Consider the following 19,430-nt stretch of genomic DNA (forward strand, 5'->3'; position numbering starts at 1 on the left):
GAGAGTAAAATAATACAATTTAGCTATGCATCCATATGCAGAAAATGGCCTTATTCATAATACTTGGCCATTTTCTTTTGTCTAAGCCGACCACCACATAATGAAATTCCTTCCTTTATTCGGCAGACTTGTAATACGTAACAAATGACTAAACAAGGCAATTCCCAAGGGCCCCATAAGATGAAGAGGCATATGATTTTTGATAAGGCAGTGATTAACTTGGAGAAGACACCACATTTGGAGAAGAGGCAAGGAAGGTGTCTATTCATCCCCCTTGAAGGCTATTTAAGGAGAACTTCATTTGGAGGAAGGCATGGAATAAGATCAGAAGTTCTCATACAACTGAGCATATACAGCAGTAAGACATAGTGAAAATATTCATAATTCTGAACTATTTGATATGTTATATGTGGAATCTAATATTGATAGATAGATTTCTTATTTCAAAAATAATTGTGTATTGACTTAAGAAGCAATCTTATTAGCAACAGCAAAGGCAAACACAAAAGAATGCGGGAATATGAATTCCTACCCATAAAGTGGACACACATTGAGTTGGTTACTTGTGGACACCCATTTAGTTGGTTGCTTGTGGGGGCCCCATTGAGTTGGTTGCTTGTATACCAAGGCATCAGATTGAGTTGGTACTTGTTCAACAAGCAGGAACAGTACTCACACCCAGTACAAGTTATCATCCCCAAATAGATGGACAAACAGAGATTGTAAACAAATGGTTGGAAGGATGCCTAGGAACTATGATACCGGACAACAAATTGAATGGATCAAGTGGTTACACCTAGGGTAATATTGTTATAATTCCACCCATCATATGTTGATAGGGATGTGTCCATTCAAGACTTTGTATGAGTATGAGGCAACCTCATTTGGAGGTTTGATCCTCCAATAAAGTCGTGTACCAGGGGCCAAAGATTTTGTGCAACAAAATATGGATACATTGAACACACTTAAAGATAATCTACACCTAGCACAAAACCAGTAGAAGATATATGTTGATTGAAAGAGCGAAAAGACATTTGAAGTTGGGGACTTGTTTATCCTAAGGCTACAACCCTATATGCAATCATTGATCAAGATAAGTGGAGCTGAGAAACTTAAACCTAGATTCTATGGACCATACAAGATTTTAAGAAGGATAAGAGAGGTTGCCTACGAGTTGGAACTACCGGCTAATAGCAGGATCCATAATACCTTTCATGTGTCTTGACTCAAAAAGGTGCTGGGATAGCATGTTACTCCATGTTTGGAATTACCTCCACTTGATGATGAAGGCAAGTTAATTTTGGAGCTTGAAACCGTTCTTGATATGTGATAAGAGAGATTGCGGAATAAGTTCATTCAAAAGTATCTAGTAAAATGGAAGGGTCTACCTATAGAAGATGCCACTTGGGAAGGAGCCAAGATCTTTGATCATCAAAATTTAAAATTGCTTGAGGACAAGCAATCTCGGGAAGGCGGGACTGCCATCATACATCCTCCACCGTCCTTAAAAAGAGTGTAAAATAATAAAATTTAGCTAAGCAGAAAATAGTTTGAAGTCGACAGTTGTAGAAGTGCAATTCTAGCACATAATACGATACACAAGCATTCAAAAAAAAAAAACAAGAACTTAAAAGTTCAGACGCTTTTCTTTAGATGTACCATATAAGAAGATTTCCTTTCCACCACAAGATTACTACAAACTCTCTGTTTAGGCCTTGCTATCAAAGATTTACTGGTATACTATTTCAAACTATATTAAATTGTAGCCTCTTTTCTGAAATCTGAATAGAATAGCAAAAATCTGTAAATTTAACAAAGAAGCAATGATTTACTATTTTTTTAAGGAAATGAAAATAAATGACACATTGATATTATGGATCAGAATCATTTAACCTCTTAACAATTCATAAAAAATATATTTCACACAATCCAAGTTACACATTACAAAACAACAATCAAATGTATGACATTTCCATTAATAAGTTGCAATAAAAAATCCAAAAAACATACCAGCTGGGCTAACCAAAGTCTTTGAATGGGCTGCTGAAGGCAATGCTGGGAATGGATCATTGAACTGTTTAGGTGCTAAATAAGTGGAATGATGTCTGTGGCGCCACTGATTATAAGGTGATACTGAAATTGGTACAGCAACTGGAGGAATCTGTTTTGACGGTACACTAGGTTTGTCTACCATATCAAATGCAACTTTTGGTGCTGGACCTTGCTCATGAACAACAGCTAAATGAAGTTGTGAAGACTGATCATGCAATGGAGGAGGAACTCCAGGATATTGCTTTCTTTGAAGATCAAATCTTTGAGAGGTCAACTTTAAAGATTGACTATCATGAAATGGAATCACAGAAGATGGAGAATCTGCTAGCCTCCGTACAATCCTTTCAGAATATGGTCTTTCTGGAATTGGAAAGTTTTGAGATGGGTTTTGAAAAGATTGTGAGAATGGAGGCATGGGATCAACTGGTAAGTTTGTTGATGGGAAGAGATGCTGAGCCCACTTGGACAGCAAACTTTCTGAAGAAGTGTAAGTCAACTGACTGGCAGCAACAGATGTGGAACGTCCCAAATGAGTATTATGATGGAGATACTGTTGTGAAGCCAAATTTCTATGTGATGTTGAAATTGAACTTTGTGAATATGAGCTCAAAGAGTCCAGCAACACACGAGCAGTAGGCAATAATGCAGAACTTGATGGCTTATCAAAAAGCTGCTGATCACTGAGTGTTTCTGCTTGCAGAAGCTGGTCCAAATCTTGCCCTTCACCGCTGACAGCAGATCCAATGCAGCTATCAAGATTCCCATTCCTACGTATCAGGGGAAAGCACATGCCAAAATAATTTTAATAATATATCTTGGCAACTATATCCAATTAAGTAAAAGCAATGACAAGTTAACAAAGCTAATCTTGTCTTCTTATTGATTAAGCCAAGATGTAACAGCAGCTGCATACATTATTTTGCCACTTCACAATACATGAATCAACATATTGGTAGTTGCTTTCTTTGGTATCAAGATAATAACTTACCTGAAACAGAACAATTCTTCGCTGTGCTGTTTCATTGGACTATTCAGCAGAATGTTGTCCCCTTCAAAAGCATCTCTTATCATATCTATAAACAAACAAGGAATTAAAGGCGTCAAACATATATTTCTGAAAATAAGTTTTGTTCAGTTCAGTTGTTCAAGGTTTACACATAAGGCATCACCTCAAAGAAATCATGTTACATTTTACCAAGTGACGTAACAATTAACAAGATAGAAGACTAGCAGGACTGCCACAAACATTGGCATGCTTTTATTTTGCCTTAATCTTTGTTATAAAACATGTCTTTATATCGACAGGTACCACTCAGCCTTTTCCCTTCGAAAATATACAGTGTGTAAATGTACACAGGAGTGTTTTGAACTATTAACAAATGGGGAGTGAAACAGAAAATTACAATAAAAGTTACTAAATAAATGGCAAGGCTAGAGAAGAGTGATGCAGAGACAAAAAATTACAATAACAGTTGCTAAATAAATGGCAAGGCTAGAGAAGAGTGATGCACTAGTAGGCTAAGGAACACAAGAAACAACTTCTCAAAATTTTAGTATTCAGGGGGATATTAAGGTAAGAGTTTTAAAAAACACAACACAAAATATGAATGATTACTATTGCATACCATAATTATTGAACCAAAACATTTTGAATAAAAATAAAATACAGAATTTTTAAATTAATAGGAATTTAGGAAATAAGTATATATATATATATATATATATATATATATATATATATATATGTGAGTTCCATTGACCTACATTCATCACTTCTGGACAGTATATATATAGAACTCAAATGCAGATTAAATTACAGTAGAAAACTACTAAGAAAAGAACACTAGACTTTCAAAATGTTAAGACAATTACAAGCTAGAATGCTAAAACAACGAGCATATGACGAGAGGGGGTAAAGCAGAGGCAGATAAATAAGAGGCCAACAACAGTCAAAATTGAAGACCACTCATATACTGACTTGGAGACATGGTGTAGAGGCACATGGACATCATTTGACAAGGACAAGGGAATTGAATAAAGATACAGCTTTATCATTTGTAAATACAGTCATCAAAAGGTTTTTCATGCAGGGACTTAATTGCTTGCCCCATTTCGACCGAGATGGATTGATCCAAGAGATCTCAATAGGCATCGACAACAAGGTGCCTGCCCATGCCTTTACATAGTAGGGCTTCACTATTGTAGGTATGGCTTTCAATGAGGGGACTTCATTCCTTTAATGGAGTTTCCTAGCGACTAGGAAACTGTCGTGACCATTTCACACATCGCCCCATCAAAATGGGGACCCCCTCTTTTTTTTGAGTTTTAGGTGCGTAGTGTAGCCTCTCCCTCCTTTTTGCAAATGAAATGAGTAAGTTTATAGGGTTTGCGTATCATGTCAATTGATCAGAGGTCTAGTTAAGGAGTTTATTGAAGTTGCCAGCTTCGTGTTAAGTGATAGATGAGTGAATTTTCCCTTGAGTCTTTGTTTGAGAAATGGTATAAGCATGAGCTTGAGCATTTGAATGAATTATTCCAAGAATTGAAGTCTTGATAAGTTCATTTGTAATCCACCTCATCTCTAAGTCTTCTCTAGGTTTTAACTTCATAACTTCACAGTTGGAAGCAAACTTCAGGTTTGAAGAGTTGGAATCAAACTTCATGAGTTAATGTATTGGAGCGAATTTCACTTTCAAGCTTCCATAGGCGAGATTAGCGATAAAGGAATGAAGTGAAGGAGTTGAGAGCACTTACTTCATGAGTTACACTTTTGGGGGGAAATTCCAACTTCATGAGTTCACCTTTTGGAGCGAACTTCACAAGTTGGGGTATTGGAGAGAATTTCCTCATGTTGAAAGTGGAAGAATGAGAGAGTCAAAAGGCACCTACTATTATTTTTACTACTTTCAGATTAATATAAACTCAGAAATCAGAATTTAGTTTGATTAGCTGAAAGATTTAGAGATATCTAGATTTAGGCATGACATAGAAATGAACAAAGAAATAAGAACAACAAACGGTTACCCTGGGAAAACCTCCTAGGAGAAAAAACCCAGCCAGAAAAGATCCTCAGATTTGATTATGGATTATAGTCATATAAAGATTACAACACTTATCTCAAGCACTTGAAGATGTTTGCACTTAGGGCTGATAATGTCTTCCACAAGACTGCACTTTCACAAGCATCCCTTTACCACTTCCAACAGCAATCAGGTCCAAGCCCTAGGTCTGCATATGAAGTCTGCACTTTGTTGGACAGCAACCTTAGCCCTCAGTTAGCTCTCCTCATGGATGAATTTTGCACCCTTTAATGGCAGATGTAATTCACTGGCATAGCAATTGTGATTCGCTGTGATATTGCTCCTTCAAATTCGCATTAGGCAGATGTAGATATTTTGCATGATGATGTATTGAATGTATTTGATTGAGGTGAAAGTATCTTTACTTATATGATGTAATATCCATTTATGTCGGCTTGACCTTTAATTTATTGTTTTTCCTTTAACCGAAATGCATTAGATAGGGTTGGCCCTATTATGTTTAGCACGCTACCTTGTATGTGGCGTGGGGTTTCATTATGTAGCGTGGAGTGAAGTGAGGTATAGGGTCCAGCCCTACACGTTGGAGAAAGGGGCTGGCCCCCTTGGGCGGATTCCAATGTTGCCCAAGGCAATTGGAATCCGCCATTCCCTAATTATAATCAACACCTACTTCATGATCAAACACTCAGGAGCGAACTTCATGACTTTGCATATAAGAGCAAAATTTCTTACTTCATGACTTGAGCTTTTGGAGCGAAATTCCTACTTCAGGAATTGCCCCCTTGGAGCGAATTTCATCAATGAGCATATACAAACAAGCCTACATGATCGAAGTTCAATAAGAAATGAAGGATGATCACCTTGAATGCATTCAAGGTCAAGTGAACTTCATGATTTCCTGTTTTGAAGCGAACTTCATGAGTTGCCTTTTTGGAGCGAAATTTATACTTCATGAGTTCACATCTTGGAGCGAAATTTTCAACTTCATGAGTTGGACTTCTAGAGCGAAATTCATGAATAAGGAGGTTGGAGTGAATTACATCTTCAAGCCTTCATGAGTGAAGAAGGGAATAAAGGAATGAAACAAATTTGAGAACACGAACTTCATGAGTTGCAAGTTGCAAGCAAACTTCATGACTTTGCATATTGGAGCGAAAAACATGATTCATGAGTTGAGCAACCCAAGCGAAATTCCTACTTCATATCTCACATTTTGGAGCGAATTTCACATTTGAAGCAACTTCATGAGTTGGAGTATGAGAACAAACTTCAGGTTTGAGAGTTTTGGAGCGGATTTCATGTTCGGAAAAGACAAGCAAGTCAAGCAAGCAAGGCGATTGAAATAAGACTTCAAGTGCAAACCATTTAGAGCGGAATTCACACTTCATGCATTGAGCCATTGGAGCGAAAAACATACTTCATGAGTTAAGGATCTCAAACGAACTTCATGAATCAAGGAGCAAAAAACATACTTCATGAGTTAAAGATTTCAAGCAGACTTCAAGAGTTTAAGAGTTGGAGCAAATTCCACATAACAACGAACTTCACGGGTTGATAAAATGGAGCGAAATTGACAACCAATGCATAACTTAGGCGCCCAAAACAAATTTGAAATTAATCATGGGGCAGGTCGGCAAAGGGTAATTTTTATTTTGTCTTAATTTGACAAAGTCGGCCTACATAGGATGATCGCCTATAAAGGTAAGAGTGAAATAATCATTTTAGCATCAAATCAAACAATTATTCCTTCTCTCTTGAGTAGCAATCAGCGAATTTCAAGTGCAGATTGGAGATTTCAACAGCAAGGAAGCGAATTTTATCTATTCATGAGTGAATTTCACTAAAGTATAAGTAAATTGCTCCAACACAAAGGCGCAGGCCTGAAGATCAAAACAAACAAGTTCAAGCATTAAGGATACAGATCTGATGTTTTAGGAAGGCGAATTCACCTTAAAGCGCCTGAACTAATCAAGAAGGCAGCGAACCTTGAACATTAGAATTTGCTTCATTACTTAGTTTTGAAGTTGAAGTTTAAAAAATCAGAAGTAAGTGCGTTGGTCGAACTGATGTAAAGTCAGGGGCAGGTTTGATTTGAATTGATAGTTATTTGTTGTAGTAAACCAGACCTCTCTAATGTATTTAATCATAATGAATAGATCAGTCTTTAGCAAACTCATTTCATAGTTAAGAAAATAAGCTTCATTGCGCTACAACTTGTTCTAACTTGCACATCTCTCATAGGTGAAGGATGGCGGCTCCCAAACCAAACAAGACTCTCTCCTGCCAAGCGCTCATCAAGGAGGATATGAAGGGGAGTGCATTCGAAAGTAGAATCACGTCGAATTGGAGCAAGTAGGAGACACTAATCTTGGAAAGTTCGACACCAAGAAGTTCCGCCACCCATCATACATCAACGAACCCACAGCTACGGCCAAGAAGATGATCGAAAGTGGAATCATAAATGCAGCCGGCTTTCCTCCCACGGTGCAATGCTACGAGCTCATTGTAGAGTGTGCTCAACACTACGACTCTGACTCAAGGAGAATTGTGGCGAAGGATGGAACAGTGCTCGCATACCTCTCAGAGACAACAATTAGCGAGACATTACATCTACCCGAGCCCAAGGAAATGGTTTACATACTTGGAAGGAGCTAAATCAGCCTACGATGATAATCTAGATGCTTGTGCGAAAATCATTGACAAATTTTGGTTGAAGAAGAGTAGAGGAGGAAGAAGCAAATGGCCAGATAAACTGCACAGGATAGACTTCAATGATGAATACAGAGACTTCATCACCTTACTCCATCAGTTGGTTGGTGCACCTGAGGCTTCATACTTTGAGGAGTGGATGTTCTACTTCATTGAGACCATCACCTGCGATAAGAAGGCGATCAACTGGGCAAGACTCGTTAGCAACAACATTGATAAACAGTTAAAAAGGCTAATGTGTACCAGAACGTTCTATATGAGCTCCTACGTTATATACTCCATTGCGAGAAATTTTGAATATCCAGGACTCATGTACACAGGCGTAGTCGGAAGGAGACCTGGAGAGATCAAGGTGTATGATTGTTATCCACAGCTTAAACATCCACCAAAATAACACTACAAGAGAGTGAATGATGCATTCACTATGCATATCATGAGGCAATTTCGAGGTGGATCACAACAGAGACTCTCTCCAAAAGCACAGGCGTTGGTAGAGCAACATGGTGCGTGGTCCATCCAGTTCTCAAGGTTCACCTACATCAGGGTTCAAGGATCTCTTGTTCCTCCCTACATGTTGTCATGATACCCAACGAATAGAATGGTGCTACTTGAGGTGGTGAGACAATTATTGGCATACATTAAGGCATTGTTGACGTGTATTTTGTACACTGCCTAACACAGAATAAAATACCCAAGGGTACCTTATCCTCTCTTGAATAAAGCCTCTGATTGCTGAAGATATCGCAAAAAAGGATCAATCAGGATGACTCCAGGGTTCTTTGATGTAGGGTCTCTACGTGTGGATAAGCACCAGTGGTCGTTGTGAATGCTGTTTCATCAAGGGGCCTTACGTGTCCGAATTGCAGGGACAGAAAATTTCCTAAAACTAACAAGTTCTCAAAAAGATCAAAAGGTAGGGTTTGCAAGAGATAGATTCTAATCTAATCCTAAGAATGACTTCAATGTAGGCTAGACTTGGTAGGATTCGACCAATTTCAGTATTGCCAAGGAATTACGACTCTACTGAGATTGATGCGATCTTCTAAGGTGATTATTGATTTTCAAATCATCAAGAATCATAGACACTACCATGAAGGTACATATCAATGGTTCAATAATGATTGAAGGTTTAAGCAATCCAAATATTTCCAGTTGACCACACAAGGCGTCCTTACAATCAGCAAGAAGCTAGTGGTTTGGAACGTGAATCTCACCAAAGATCAAGCTCAACACTTAGTCCTTCAAATTTAAATACTACTTCGACTGAGAATGATTCAAGAAAGTAAACAACCATGAAGATAGCCACAAGAATTGCAATAAAACACCATCACTTCAATATTTTATTGATCTCAAAGCCAAAATAGACAACAATTGCTTGGAATTCTTTCTTCAATGCTCAATCTTGCTACAAAATAACTTTCTTCTCTCTAATATCTAATATCTCCTCTAATATCTAGTCTCTCATCTAATCTCCTATTACAAAATGAAAATGAGTGAGGGTATATATAGCATCCTCAATTACAATGAACGGCCCAGATCAAAAGAAGATCAATGGCTAAGATTATGACACCCAAACCCTAATTAGGGTTTATTACAAAAAGTCCCCTTTTTATTGAACAATATTAAATGCATAGCCAAATATTTAATTTGGCACAAAAACCTAGGAAGCATAGACCAATGACAATTAAGGTGCCACATCATCTATAACAACCTTTCTTCTAGAATCTTATTCCCTTTCCAATGCTCTTTCTTAGCATATGCAACAAATCTAGACACGATTCCTTCAATGTCAGCAATAGGAATCTCGAGAAGATTCCTCATTCGTTCCTCCAAGTGGATAACTTGATCGAAAGCCTTGAGAAGAGCCGCATCCCATCCAGGTTCAAGTTCTTTGATTTTCTCAATTAGGAGCATGATAGCAAACATCTGATCCCGTTGCTCATCTGTGATAACATTCTCATCTTTGCAAAAGATGACCTTGACTCTTTCTTCTAACTCTTGAAGATCCACATCTGTCTCAACTTCAATCCTCCTGCCAAGAATAGTACATAACACTTCAAACACCTTGTCCTGGATCGGATGGATGACCTCTTCAACTTGATTGCATTTGGTACTGATGTCTTCGAAAAGAACTTCCTTCATCTGGAGTAGAGTTGACCACTGGAGTAAATTATGAGATCCTCCATCCATTATCTTTTCTTGTGCTAGGATCTTCCTTGATGTTTGCCTGATCACTTGTAGAACAGGAATGATAACATCTCTAGTGTGAGCAAAAGCAGCTATAGTTATCATTAGGTTGTGGATGATCTCAAGAACCTGGATAGCTCGGTGGATGATCTACCTCATTCTTGTTGCAAATTCAATGGCAACTGTATGGGATTTGTCAATCCAAGAGCTCATAAGCTGGACCAAGCTCTTGACTCTCTCTGCCTCACCAACTGATTCAAGGGGAAGTGCTTGCACAGGAGATACTGTTGGATCCTGACGTCCCAAAGGTTGATTGAGATGGCTAAAGTAGCCTCTCCAAGCACCGACCTCTCTCTCAAGCTTTCTATTTTTCTCCATTTCTTCCTTAAGTTTATCTTTAAGTGCCTCAAATGAATCGGTTGCCTCATCCAATGTCTGCTCGGCGGTGAGTGGACCAAGCTCAAATGTTTCTACATCATACTCTTCTGCAAGGATTTCACCTTCATACTTGTCTACTGCTGGTGTAGCTATCTGCAATTTCCTGGATCCTGTCTCATCTCTGATCATCTTGGACATCTTAGTGGCCTTCCTTTTCTCTGTTACTTCCTGAGAATTCCCTACAAGACTCTCCAAGTCAATCACATTATCTTCATCTTCGATCACAATCACCCTTGTTAGTCTCTCCTTCAGCCAATCTGGAATGGCAGATCTCGTTTCTCTAACTTGTATCTCTTTAGGCAATGTTTCTTCTTCTCGAAGAGGAGATGTCACTTCATCATTATTCTTGTCTTCATGTAGCTCATTGTCTTGGGGAGATCGACTTGATGAACGTTGAGGTGCTTGTCCTTCTTCGTGCTTATCATTCTGTACCATTGATTCCATAGATTCCTCGACTTCAAGTGTCCTTTTCTCTTGTCTTACAACTTGACTTGTCCTTTTTTCATGTCGAGAAGATGTGCTGGATGAGCGATCTCGATTGGCCTCTTGCTTCTTCTTGGAGGATTCCCTTTTCTCAGGTCTCTCTTTCCTCTTCAAACCTCTAGGATGAGGATTGCCTTCACTTGCGCTTCGAAGGTTGCCTTCGCTTGTGCTTCTAGGATGAGGATTGCCTTCACTTACACTTGCTCCTCCTTCCCCTGGTTTTCCTCCAAAGTAAAAGTCATAGATATGTTCTGTTCTCTCAACTTTTGATGTTGCACATCAACCCATCTGCGAGTACAAGACAAAACTGGAGCCATCAAAGCATCTAGATCCAAAACCTCAGGCTCGTTCCAATCTACCCTCACTGTTTTGTTTTCTCAATCATAAGATGATTGGAGATGTCTGCCACTGTCCTGAGCTTGATCGGCCACTCTGTAGATTTTGCATTTCCTGATGAAATCTAAAGACAATCAGGAATGCATTTTTCTTTTTACTTCAAAATCATCTAAGAGATTCATCCAAAAGTCCTCTACCTAAAATTCATGCTTGTACTTTCTACCAACTGTCTCTTCTATATATCCATAAGGATCAAAACTCTCTCTCAAGGCAAAGAATGAAAATGAATATAAGGCCAACTCCCTTTCTGCATCATCCATGGCTAGAGCATTAGGGCATACCTCAACTGAATTTCCTAGTATGATAGGCACAAGAATTCCATTTCCATGCCTGTGTCTGAATGCCTTCGCATAAGTTGCTAACTACCTAGTCACTTCGAGTAGCACTATTCTGTCTGTCGGATATCTCGGCAACATGTAGGGAGGTGAAGGACACCCATGAACTCTAATATATGTAAACTTCTGAAATTGGATGAACCAAGCACCATACCTCTTTACAAGCTCTTGTGCATCTTGAGATAGCCGATTGTGAATCCCGCCTTGCAATGTCCTGGTGATGTTCATCGTGAAGGTATCATTGACGAACTTGTAGTCACTTCCAGGTGGATGATGCAAATGGACATAAGAATCACAAACTCTGACTTCCCCAGGCCCTCTTCCGATCACTCCTCTGTGAGGTAGTCCTGCATATTCAAAACTCCTGATCAAGGCATATATGATGTACGAGCTCATATGGAATGACTTGGTAGCCTTCAGTCTTCTTAACTGCACGTCCAAGCAATGGCTAATCATTCTAGCCCAATGAATTGTTCCTTTTCCTTGAATTATCACTTGGATGAAGTAGAACATCCACTTCTCGAAATAGAAGGCTTGAGGAGCTCCTGTAACTCGGTTGAGCAAAGTTATCAAATCTCTGTACTCCTCCTGGAAGTCGATCCTATGTGGTGTGTTGGGAATCTTGCTCAAGCGAGGACGACTTTTGAGTAACCAATTCTTATTGATGATGCTCAAGTAAGTGTCTGGATCATCTTCGTACATGGACCTGGCTCCTTCTAAGCTTTTGTATATCATATCTCTATGCTCTGGAAGATGGAGAGCCTCACTTATAGCCTCTTCTGAAAGGTAAGCCAAAGTGTTCCCTTCCTTAGACACGATTGATCTTGATTGTGGGTCATAATGGCGAGCACACTCGATCATCAGCTCATGGCACTGGACTGCTGGAGGGAAACCGGCCGCCTTGATGATGCCACTTTCAATTATTCTCTTTGCGACAGGTGATGGCTTTCCAATGTAAGGGACCTCTCGAAACTTCCTCACATTGAAGTTTCCCAAGTTGGTATCTCCAATGTTGCTTCACTTCGACACTATCTTGGTCTCCAATTCTTCATTCTTTTGATCTTCCTTCATGAGAGCTGGACGACTAGTGGATGCTCCTGCCTTTGGGGTCGCCATCGTGACACCTACACAACATTTCATAATGAGTAATATATTTTGCAACGTAGAAATATAGACTAGGAAGAGGATTTAAGTTTTAAATTAGGAAACTTCATGATAAATCTTTGAATTATCATTTCCTAAATATAACTACGCAATTTAAAATTCAAAATTTAAAATTTCAACATTAAACTAGGAAGATCTCGCCATACCTCCACTTGAGAACTAATTCTAAGAAATGATGGAAAATTAGGCAAGTTTGCTAGGCAAAAATGTGGGTCGAGGCCTTCAAAATGCACTTCCTTTATCAACTTCACCACCTCTAGCCTTCAATAAAATCCGCTCCTCTTGAACCAAATTTCGCACACCTTGTTGTTCTTCCAAATCGCACTTGAAATGATGAGTGAATGATGGATTACAATCGCTCAACACACCTCTCTTATATGGGCGCTCACCCTTTCATTTCCCATAGGCCGACTTGGAGAATAGGCCAAAAAATAAATAAAAAATAATAAGAGAATAAGGCCGACTTAATTAAAATATTAAAATAATACCCCAAAGCGCTCCATTTTAAATTTAATTTAATAATAATTAACTTCGAAATGCCTCAATTAATTAAAAAAACGATTTTCCAAGGCTCAAAATTAATTATTAAATGCCGTGCGCCTTTATTAAATGTCAATTTAATTTTTAAAATATTTTGGAGTTTTCGCGAAATTGGCATTTAATGTGATTTGGAGGATATTGGCGTCTAGGCATGGTAAAAATATCAATTTGCTAATAACCTCACTTTGGTCCCTGGGAGAGGGACAGGAGCGCCTTTTCATTTTTGGCCTTGTATTCCTTGCTTTCACGTTCAAAATCTCTTCCTGGACATCCAAAATGGGATTTTCATTTGGAATTTTGAGTTTGATTTATTCAATCTGTGGAAGGAGCTTGCCTTAAAGCATTTTCGCCCTAGTCCCTTGGTGAGGGACAGGAGCGACCTCACCCTTTGTCCTTGGTCTTTGTCTTTCAAATCGCCAATTCAAGTTTGGAGGTAAGCAATGATCTTCGTTGTTCGTTTTATGCATGTTCAACTCGCTTTCCCAAGACAAAAATATGCCTTCCAAAGACTTTCGCCCTGGTCCTTTGGTGAAGGACAGGAGCGATTTTTGGTTTATTGCACAATCTCCTAACCACATCAACATCTAATTACCTTCAAGGCGTAAAACATCATTCCGTATTCCTTCTTGAGTCTTAGAAACGAAAGTAGCATTCCAAAATGTTAGGCTATTAGGCAAATTTGAAGATTTCGCTCTGGTCCCTTGGTGAGGGACAGGAGCGCCCTAGCCATTTTTCATCGAATTTCGTGGTCTTTGCAACTTCATTCTTCCTTGAAGCATTTTAAATATCACTCCAATCTTATGTCTTGATCTGGATTTGCCCAAATTTGGAGAGGAAGGCTTGTTAATGTGTTTTTCGCCCTGGTCCCTTGGAGAGGGACAGGAGCACTTTGGCAATTATGAGCTTACTTATGCCTTGCTAACTTTCAAAATTATCTTCAATGGATTGATTACGCCCTTCTTTATTCATCTCAAACATGAAACTTGATTTTCCTTTGCCAGAAGTTTGTCTTGTGAGAAAATCGCTCTGGTCCCTTGGAGAGGGACAGGAGCGCCTATTGCAACTTGGGTTGATTCTCTCCTTTGTAGGCCACTCAAGTTATATTCAACGAGTAAAACATACTTCCCTTGACCTCTTCAAATTGCGAAATCACTTAAATCTTGCTAGGATAGTGCAAATTCGGAATTCAAGCTCCGGTCCTTCAGTGAGGGACAGAAGCGCCTTTTGTCCTCAAGGCCAAATCTTTTCACTTTTCACCTCAAATTTCCTTTGCTGGGGAAGATATCATCTTTTAACAATCCATGAACGAGAGCCCAAATCCAAAAAAGGTCCAAGAAGGTGTGCACAAAGAAAATTGCTCTGGTCCCTTGGTGAGGGACAGGAGCGAATTCATTTTGCTAGACAAAAGGTTCAACCTTTCATTGCCTTTCACTGAGTCCGGGTGTTCTATCATGTTCATTTCATCCTTCATTGCATCATTAATGCTTCAATTTGGTCAACCAAGGCCAAAAATGACCAAAATAAATTATTTCGCCTTGGTCCTCCAGTGGAGGACAGGAGCGAATTCACCTTAAATCTTCAAAATTCATCATTTTCGAGTCTTCAAAATCTTCAAAATCTTCAATTGACGTCCAATTATATCCCCTGGCGACCCTGCATAAAACAATTAGAGGAAGTAAGAGACAAATATACATTAAATAACATTTTCGCCTTGGTCCCTGGGAGAGGGACAGGGGCGATTTCACCTTTTCAAGTTAAAATATCCACAATTTAAATCTTCAAATCACTTCATCATGCAGGGTTAGGTCATCTTCAAGGCCCGGATCAGTTATCTTGTTCCCAAAAACTTGGTCAAAATTCACCTAGACAAAATGTGCAATTCCATCATTAAAATGCTAACAGTTAGGCATAACTTGAATTTGCCTTCAAAATCCTGACTGGACCTATCCTGAGACATACCTGACTTTCTGACAGGCTCATCCTATTTCAAAATTTGCAATCTTCGGGAGGATGCTTAATAATCTTTCAAAATTCGACTGGACTCGGCTTGAAAATATCCAAAAGAAACCCCTAAGGCTTAACCATAGTCCAGACAACTCACTCACTCAAAATCCTAAAAAAAAACAGAGAGAGGAACAAGCAAAACCAAGCGAAAAAGAGGGGGTCCCCATTCTAATGGGGCGATGTGTGAAATGGTCACAACAGGCATATAGACACAAGAATGGAGCCGGTGTTTCTTTTCCCATCACATTTAGAGATTTTATCGAATCATGCCCATCCATTCATGCTGCAGAAGATGTCGAACAAGAATTAGCACCACATTCACTCAAGCTATTCACCGCTAGAGATTGCTTTGATCCATATGGCAATGTGAAGGAAGTTTTGGGAAGGAAGAATAGACATCGATGGCATCTTGAAGATTATAGGATGAACGTTCAAAATGATATAGAGGTGAAAAAGAAGATTTATTCCAAGCTATCCCTTGATTTCATCAGAGAAGGCAAATTGTTTCATGTAGCCAATCAAGTTCAAGATAGTGGTAGATATATCCAAGGAGCCTATGTCAAAGAAGATAAAGAGATCAAATTCAAATGGGCAGATGTGGAGATTGATGACTTGAAAGAATTGATGAAGCAAGTCTTGGAGTATACTCGCATATGGATAGATGAGCAACACCAAAAGTTGAAAGAAAAAAATATAACACCAACATTCCACTTAGAAGAAGAAAGAATGGATGATGAAGATGAAGCTAGTGCAAGTGGCAGCGCACCTCAACCATCTCATTCAAGAGGATCAAAGAGAAAGGGAGATCATTGTGAAAAGGAACCTACAAGGAAGAAACATAAATCAAGTGCGAGCCATCCTTCCTCCAGACAAGAACAATTAAGAATGGAAAAGGAGTTGAGTCAAGAAGCCAATGCATCAGCAGAGTCTATAGTCCACAATGATAAAGGAAAAGAGAAAGCATCTCAAGAACAAGAAGACTTCTCTCACCTCATTCAAAAGATTGAAGAAAGCGGAGAAGATAAAGATGAAACCACTTCACCACCTAGAGATGAGCAAATGCATGAAGGAGCACAAATTCAAGAAGTAAGATCTTCTATTCCGAAGTGGTTAAAAGAAAGACTAGCTCAAGAGGTGATAGTAGTTGAAGAAGAACAAACATATGATATAGCAAGTCTTCTGAGCCAAATTCGAGAAGTCACTAATAAAAGGAAAGCTACAAAGATGTCAAAGGTGATTAGAGATGAATCAGGATCAAGACAGTTGGAAATAGCCACTTTAAGAGTTGAGAAATATGAAGGAGAGATTACAGCGGATAAGTATGATATGGAGACCATTGATTTGGGTCCACTCACCTCTGAGCAAGCTATAGGTGATGCAACTGATTCATTGAAGGCAGTCAATGACATGTTAAGAGCTGAAATAGAGAAGAATAGAAGATTGGAAAAGGAGATAAGTGCATGGAGGAACTATGTCTAACAATTTCAGCAACCATTGACACATCAAAGTCTGGCAGCCACACCACCTCCCTTGTTTCCCGCAGAGTCAGTTGATCATATGGAGAAAATGAGGAATTTAGCATAGCTAATGGATACATGGATAGAGGATTCATATACTAGAGTGAGCAAGTTCATGAAAGGCATCATGCAAACACTCAATACTGTTATAAAGGTCCTTGGAAGAACCCATGTCCTCATAGAGGCCTCCGAAGCATTTACTCATGCTAGGGACGTTATCATTCCAGTGCTTCAAGTAATAAGGAAGACACCATGAGAGGTCCTAACAAGGGAGAAAGTAAGGAGAGAAGGAACTACACCTTGCCTTCTATGATGGAGTAGCCTGCTTCACACAAAGAAGATCATCTTCGAGGAGATTGGAAATGGATGTAGTCAAGTTCGGGATGATATGCACCGAATCCATGATAAAATAGTGGGAGTAGCACAAATTGTCTTGGGAAAGAAGATTGATCCAGGGATAGTTATAGAGGCTAAGGAATTGGAAGAAAGAATAAAGGTTATCTTCCACGGTACTGATGGTATAACAACCAAAGAGCAAATGAATGATATGCTAGAGTTCGTAGTCTTGGCAAACAAAACTCAAGAACTTGAACCTGAATGGGAGGATGCCATCATTGAAGCTTTCGACGAAGTCATGCCCATGGAAGAGCAACTGAAATCTCTATGTGAGATCCCGATGACCGAGATAGAGGACATGGTGACTAGATTCATCAAATATGCCAGAAAGGAACGTTAGAAAGGGAACAAGATTCTAGAAGATAGTTTGTTATGATCTCTTGTGGCATTTTGCATTCCTATAGGAGGATACTTCCTCGATTTTCGTGCCGGTACATGCTATTTCCTATTGGTTGATTCATGATGATGATTATCTAGATAGTGTTTTCATTTGTATCAAACCCTAATTAGGGTTTAGGTGGCAAGATCTTGGCCCTTGATCTCCATTTGATCTCAACGCTTCATTGTATTTGGGAGTCTTATATAAACTCCATTCATTTCATTTGTAATGGTTAATAATAATGGTAAGCAACAATAGCAATAAGAATAGCATTAGAGAATAGAAAAGAATAGAAGAGAGAATAATAGTGCTAGTATAGTGGCAAGAGAAAGACTTGAAGAATTGTTGTTGTTTGGCTATTGGATCAATAAAACACTGAAGTTATGGTGTTTTTGCTCAATCCTTGAAGCCTATTGCATGGTTCTTTTATCTTCTCAAGCCAATCTTTTGATGTTAGTTTAAGCATTAGATTAAATGATGGAATGTTGCACTTGATATATTGTGAAGCTCGTTATCCATACCACTAGCTTTCTTGCTGATTGTAAGTGAGCCTTGTGTGGTCAACTGGAACTCTTAAAATTGTTTAAGTTCGATTATTGCTCAATCATTGACATGGATTCAACTAATGGTGTCTATGATTAGTAGTGATTTGAAAATCTCCAAACATCCTTAGAAGATTGCACTGGTTCTAGTAGAGTTGTTCATGTATGGCGATGCTATAACTAGTTGAGTTTCACTTGGTGTCTATGATTAGTAGTGATTTGAAAATCTCCAAACATCCTTAGAAGATTGCACTAGTTATAGTAGAGTTGTTCATGTATGGCGATGCTATAACTAGTTGAGTTTCACTTGTGTCATTCTTCATTCATTCATTTTAGGATAGCCTAGAACTTCTCTAAACCCTAATCTTTTGCCATTTTTTGACATTCATTTAGTAGCCTTAGGAAGAAACTTCATTGCATATCATTTGCCAATCACTTTATGAAATCTTTTCGAACCATAAATGCCACTAGATGAAACAGCAATCACAACGACCAACAAAGCTTATCCACACGTAGTGATCCTACATTCATGAACCTTGGAGTCTTCTTGGGTGATCTTTAAGCTAATCTTCAACATCTGAGAGATTTTATTCAAGAGATGATAAGATACTTTAGGTATTTTATTCTATGTTTGTATGTGCCTAAAAAACACATCAACAAAAACCAATGCAGTTGCATGTCCCCATCAATGCTCAAAGGAACAAAACCATCAGCATCATCAACCAACCCACACAACCAATACAAGATGTGTTAACACTCATAAGAGAGTGCCCTAGCATAAGAGTGACAAAATGAACTACCATTGGAAGACGCAAGACACTTCCCTCGTAGCTTCTTCAAACATTCAAGGTTGACAAATCTCTAGGAGCGAAGAGAATTACTGATACTCACCTTTTCCATCACCCTAAGTTAAAAACAAGAACTAAAGGACATGCAACATCAAGTAGAAGTGAATCCACAATGCTTTCCATAAGAGTATGATTTGGGATGCCCCAGCAACATCATAAGGCAGTAGACAATGTCCAAATGAAAAGTCATTAGTGTTGTCCAATCTAGTTGAATACAAGGGGCAGTTTAATGCCCACAACATGCACAATTGTTTGGAAAAAGAGGTAATTAACCTGCTAGAGTTAGTTGTCACATGTAATGTCCTAAATCCAAAAGTGGCAACCTCACAAATCAAAAGAGCCAAAACAAATAAAGGTAGATAAGCAACCTTTTCAGTCTTTGTATAAGTGGCAGTGCCT

General features: G+C 38.8%; 1 protein-coding gene across 2 annotated transcripts in view; it reads right to left on the reverse strand.

Annotated features, from left to right (window-relative positions):
• LOC131057389 (receptor-like serine/threonine-protein kinase ALE2) overlaps positions 1 to 19,430 on the reverse strand; it is a 43,960-nt gene that overhangs the window by 4,655 nt on the left and 19,875 nt on the right. For both annotated transcript variants that reach the window (XM_057991552.2, XM_057991553.2), the window contains exons 2-3: positions 3,041 to 3,125; positions 2,011 to 2,819 (exon numbers count right to left, since the gene is read on the reverse strand). In XM_057991552.2, coding sequence (XP_057847535.1) covers positions 2,011 to 2,819; positions 3,041 to 3,125 — 894 coding nt within the window. The remainder of the gene's footprint in view (positions 1 to 2,010; positions 2,820 to 3,040; positions 3,126 to 19,430) is intronic.

Source organism: Cryptomeria japonica, chromosome 5, assembly GCF_030272615.1.
Source record: "Cryptomeria japonica chromosome 5, Sugi_1.0, whole genome shotgun sequence".
NCBI classification, from domain to species: domain Eukaryota; kingdom Viridiplantae; phylum Streptophyta; class Pinopsida; order Cupressales; family Cupressaceae; genus Cryptomeria; species Cryptomeria japonica.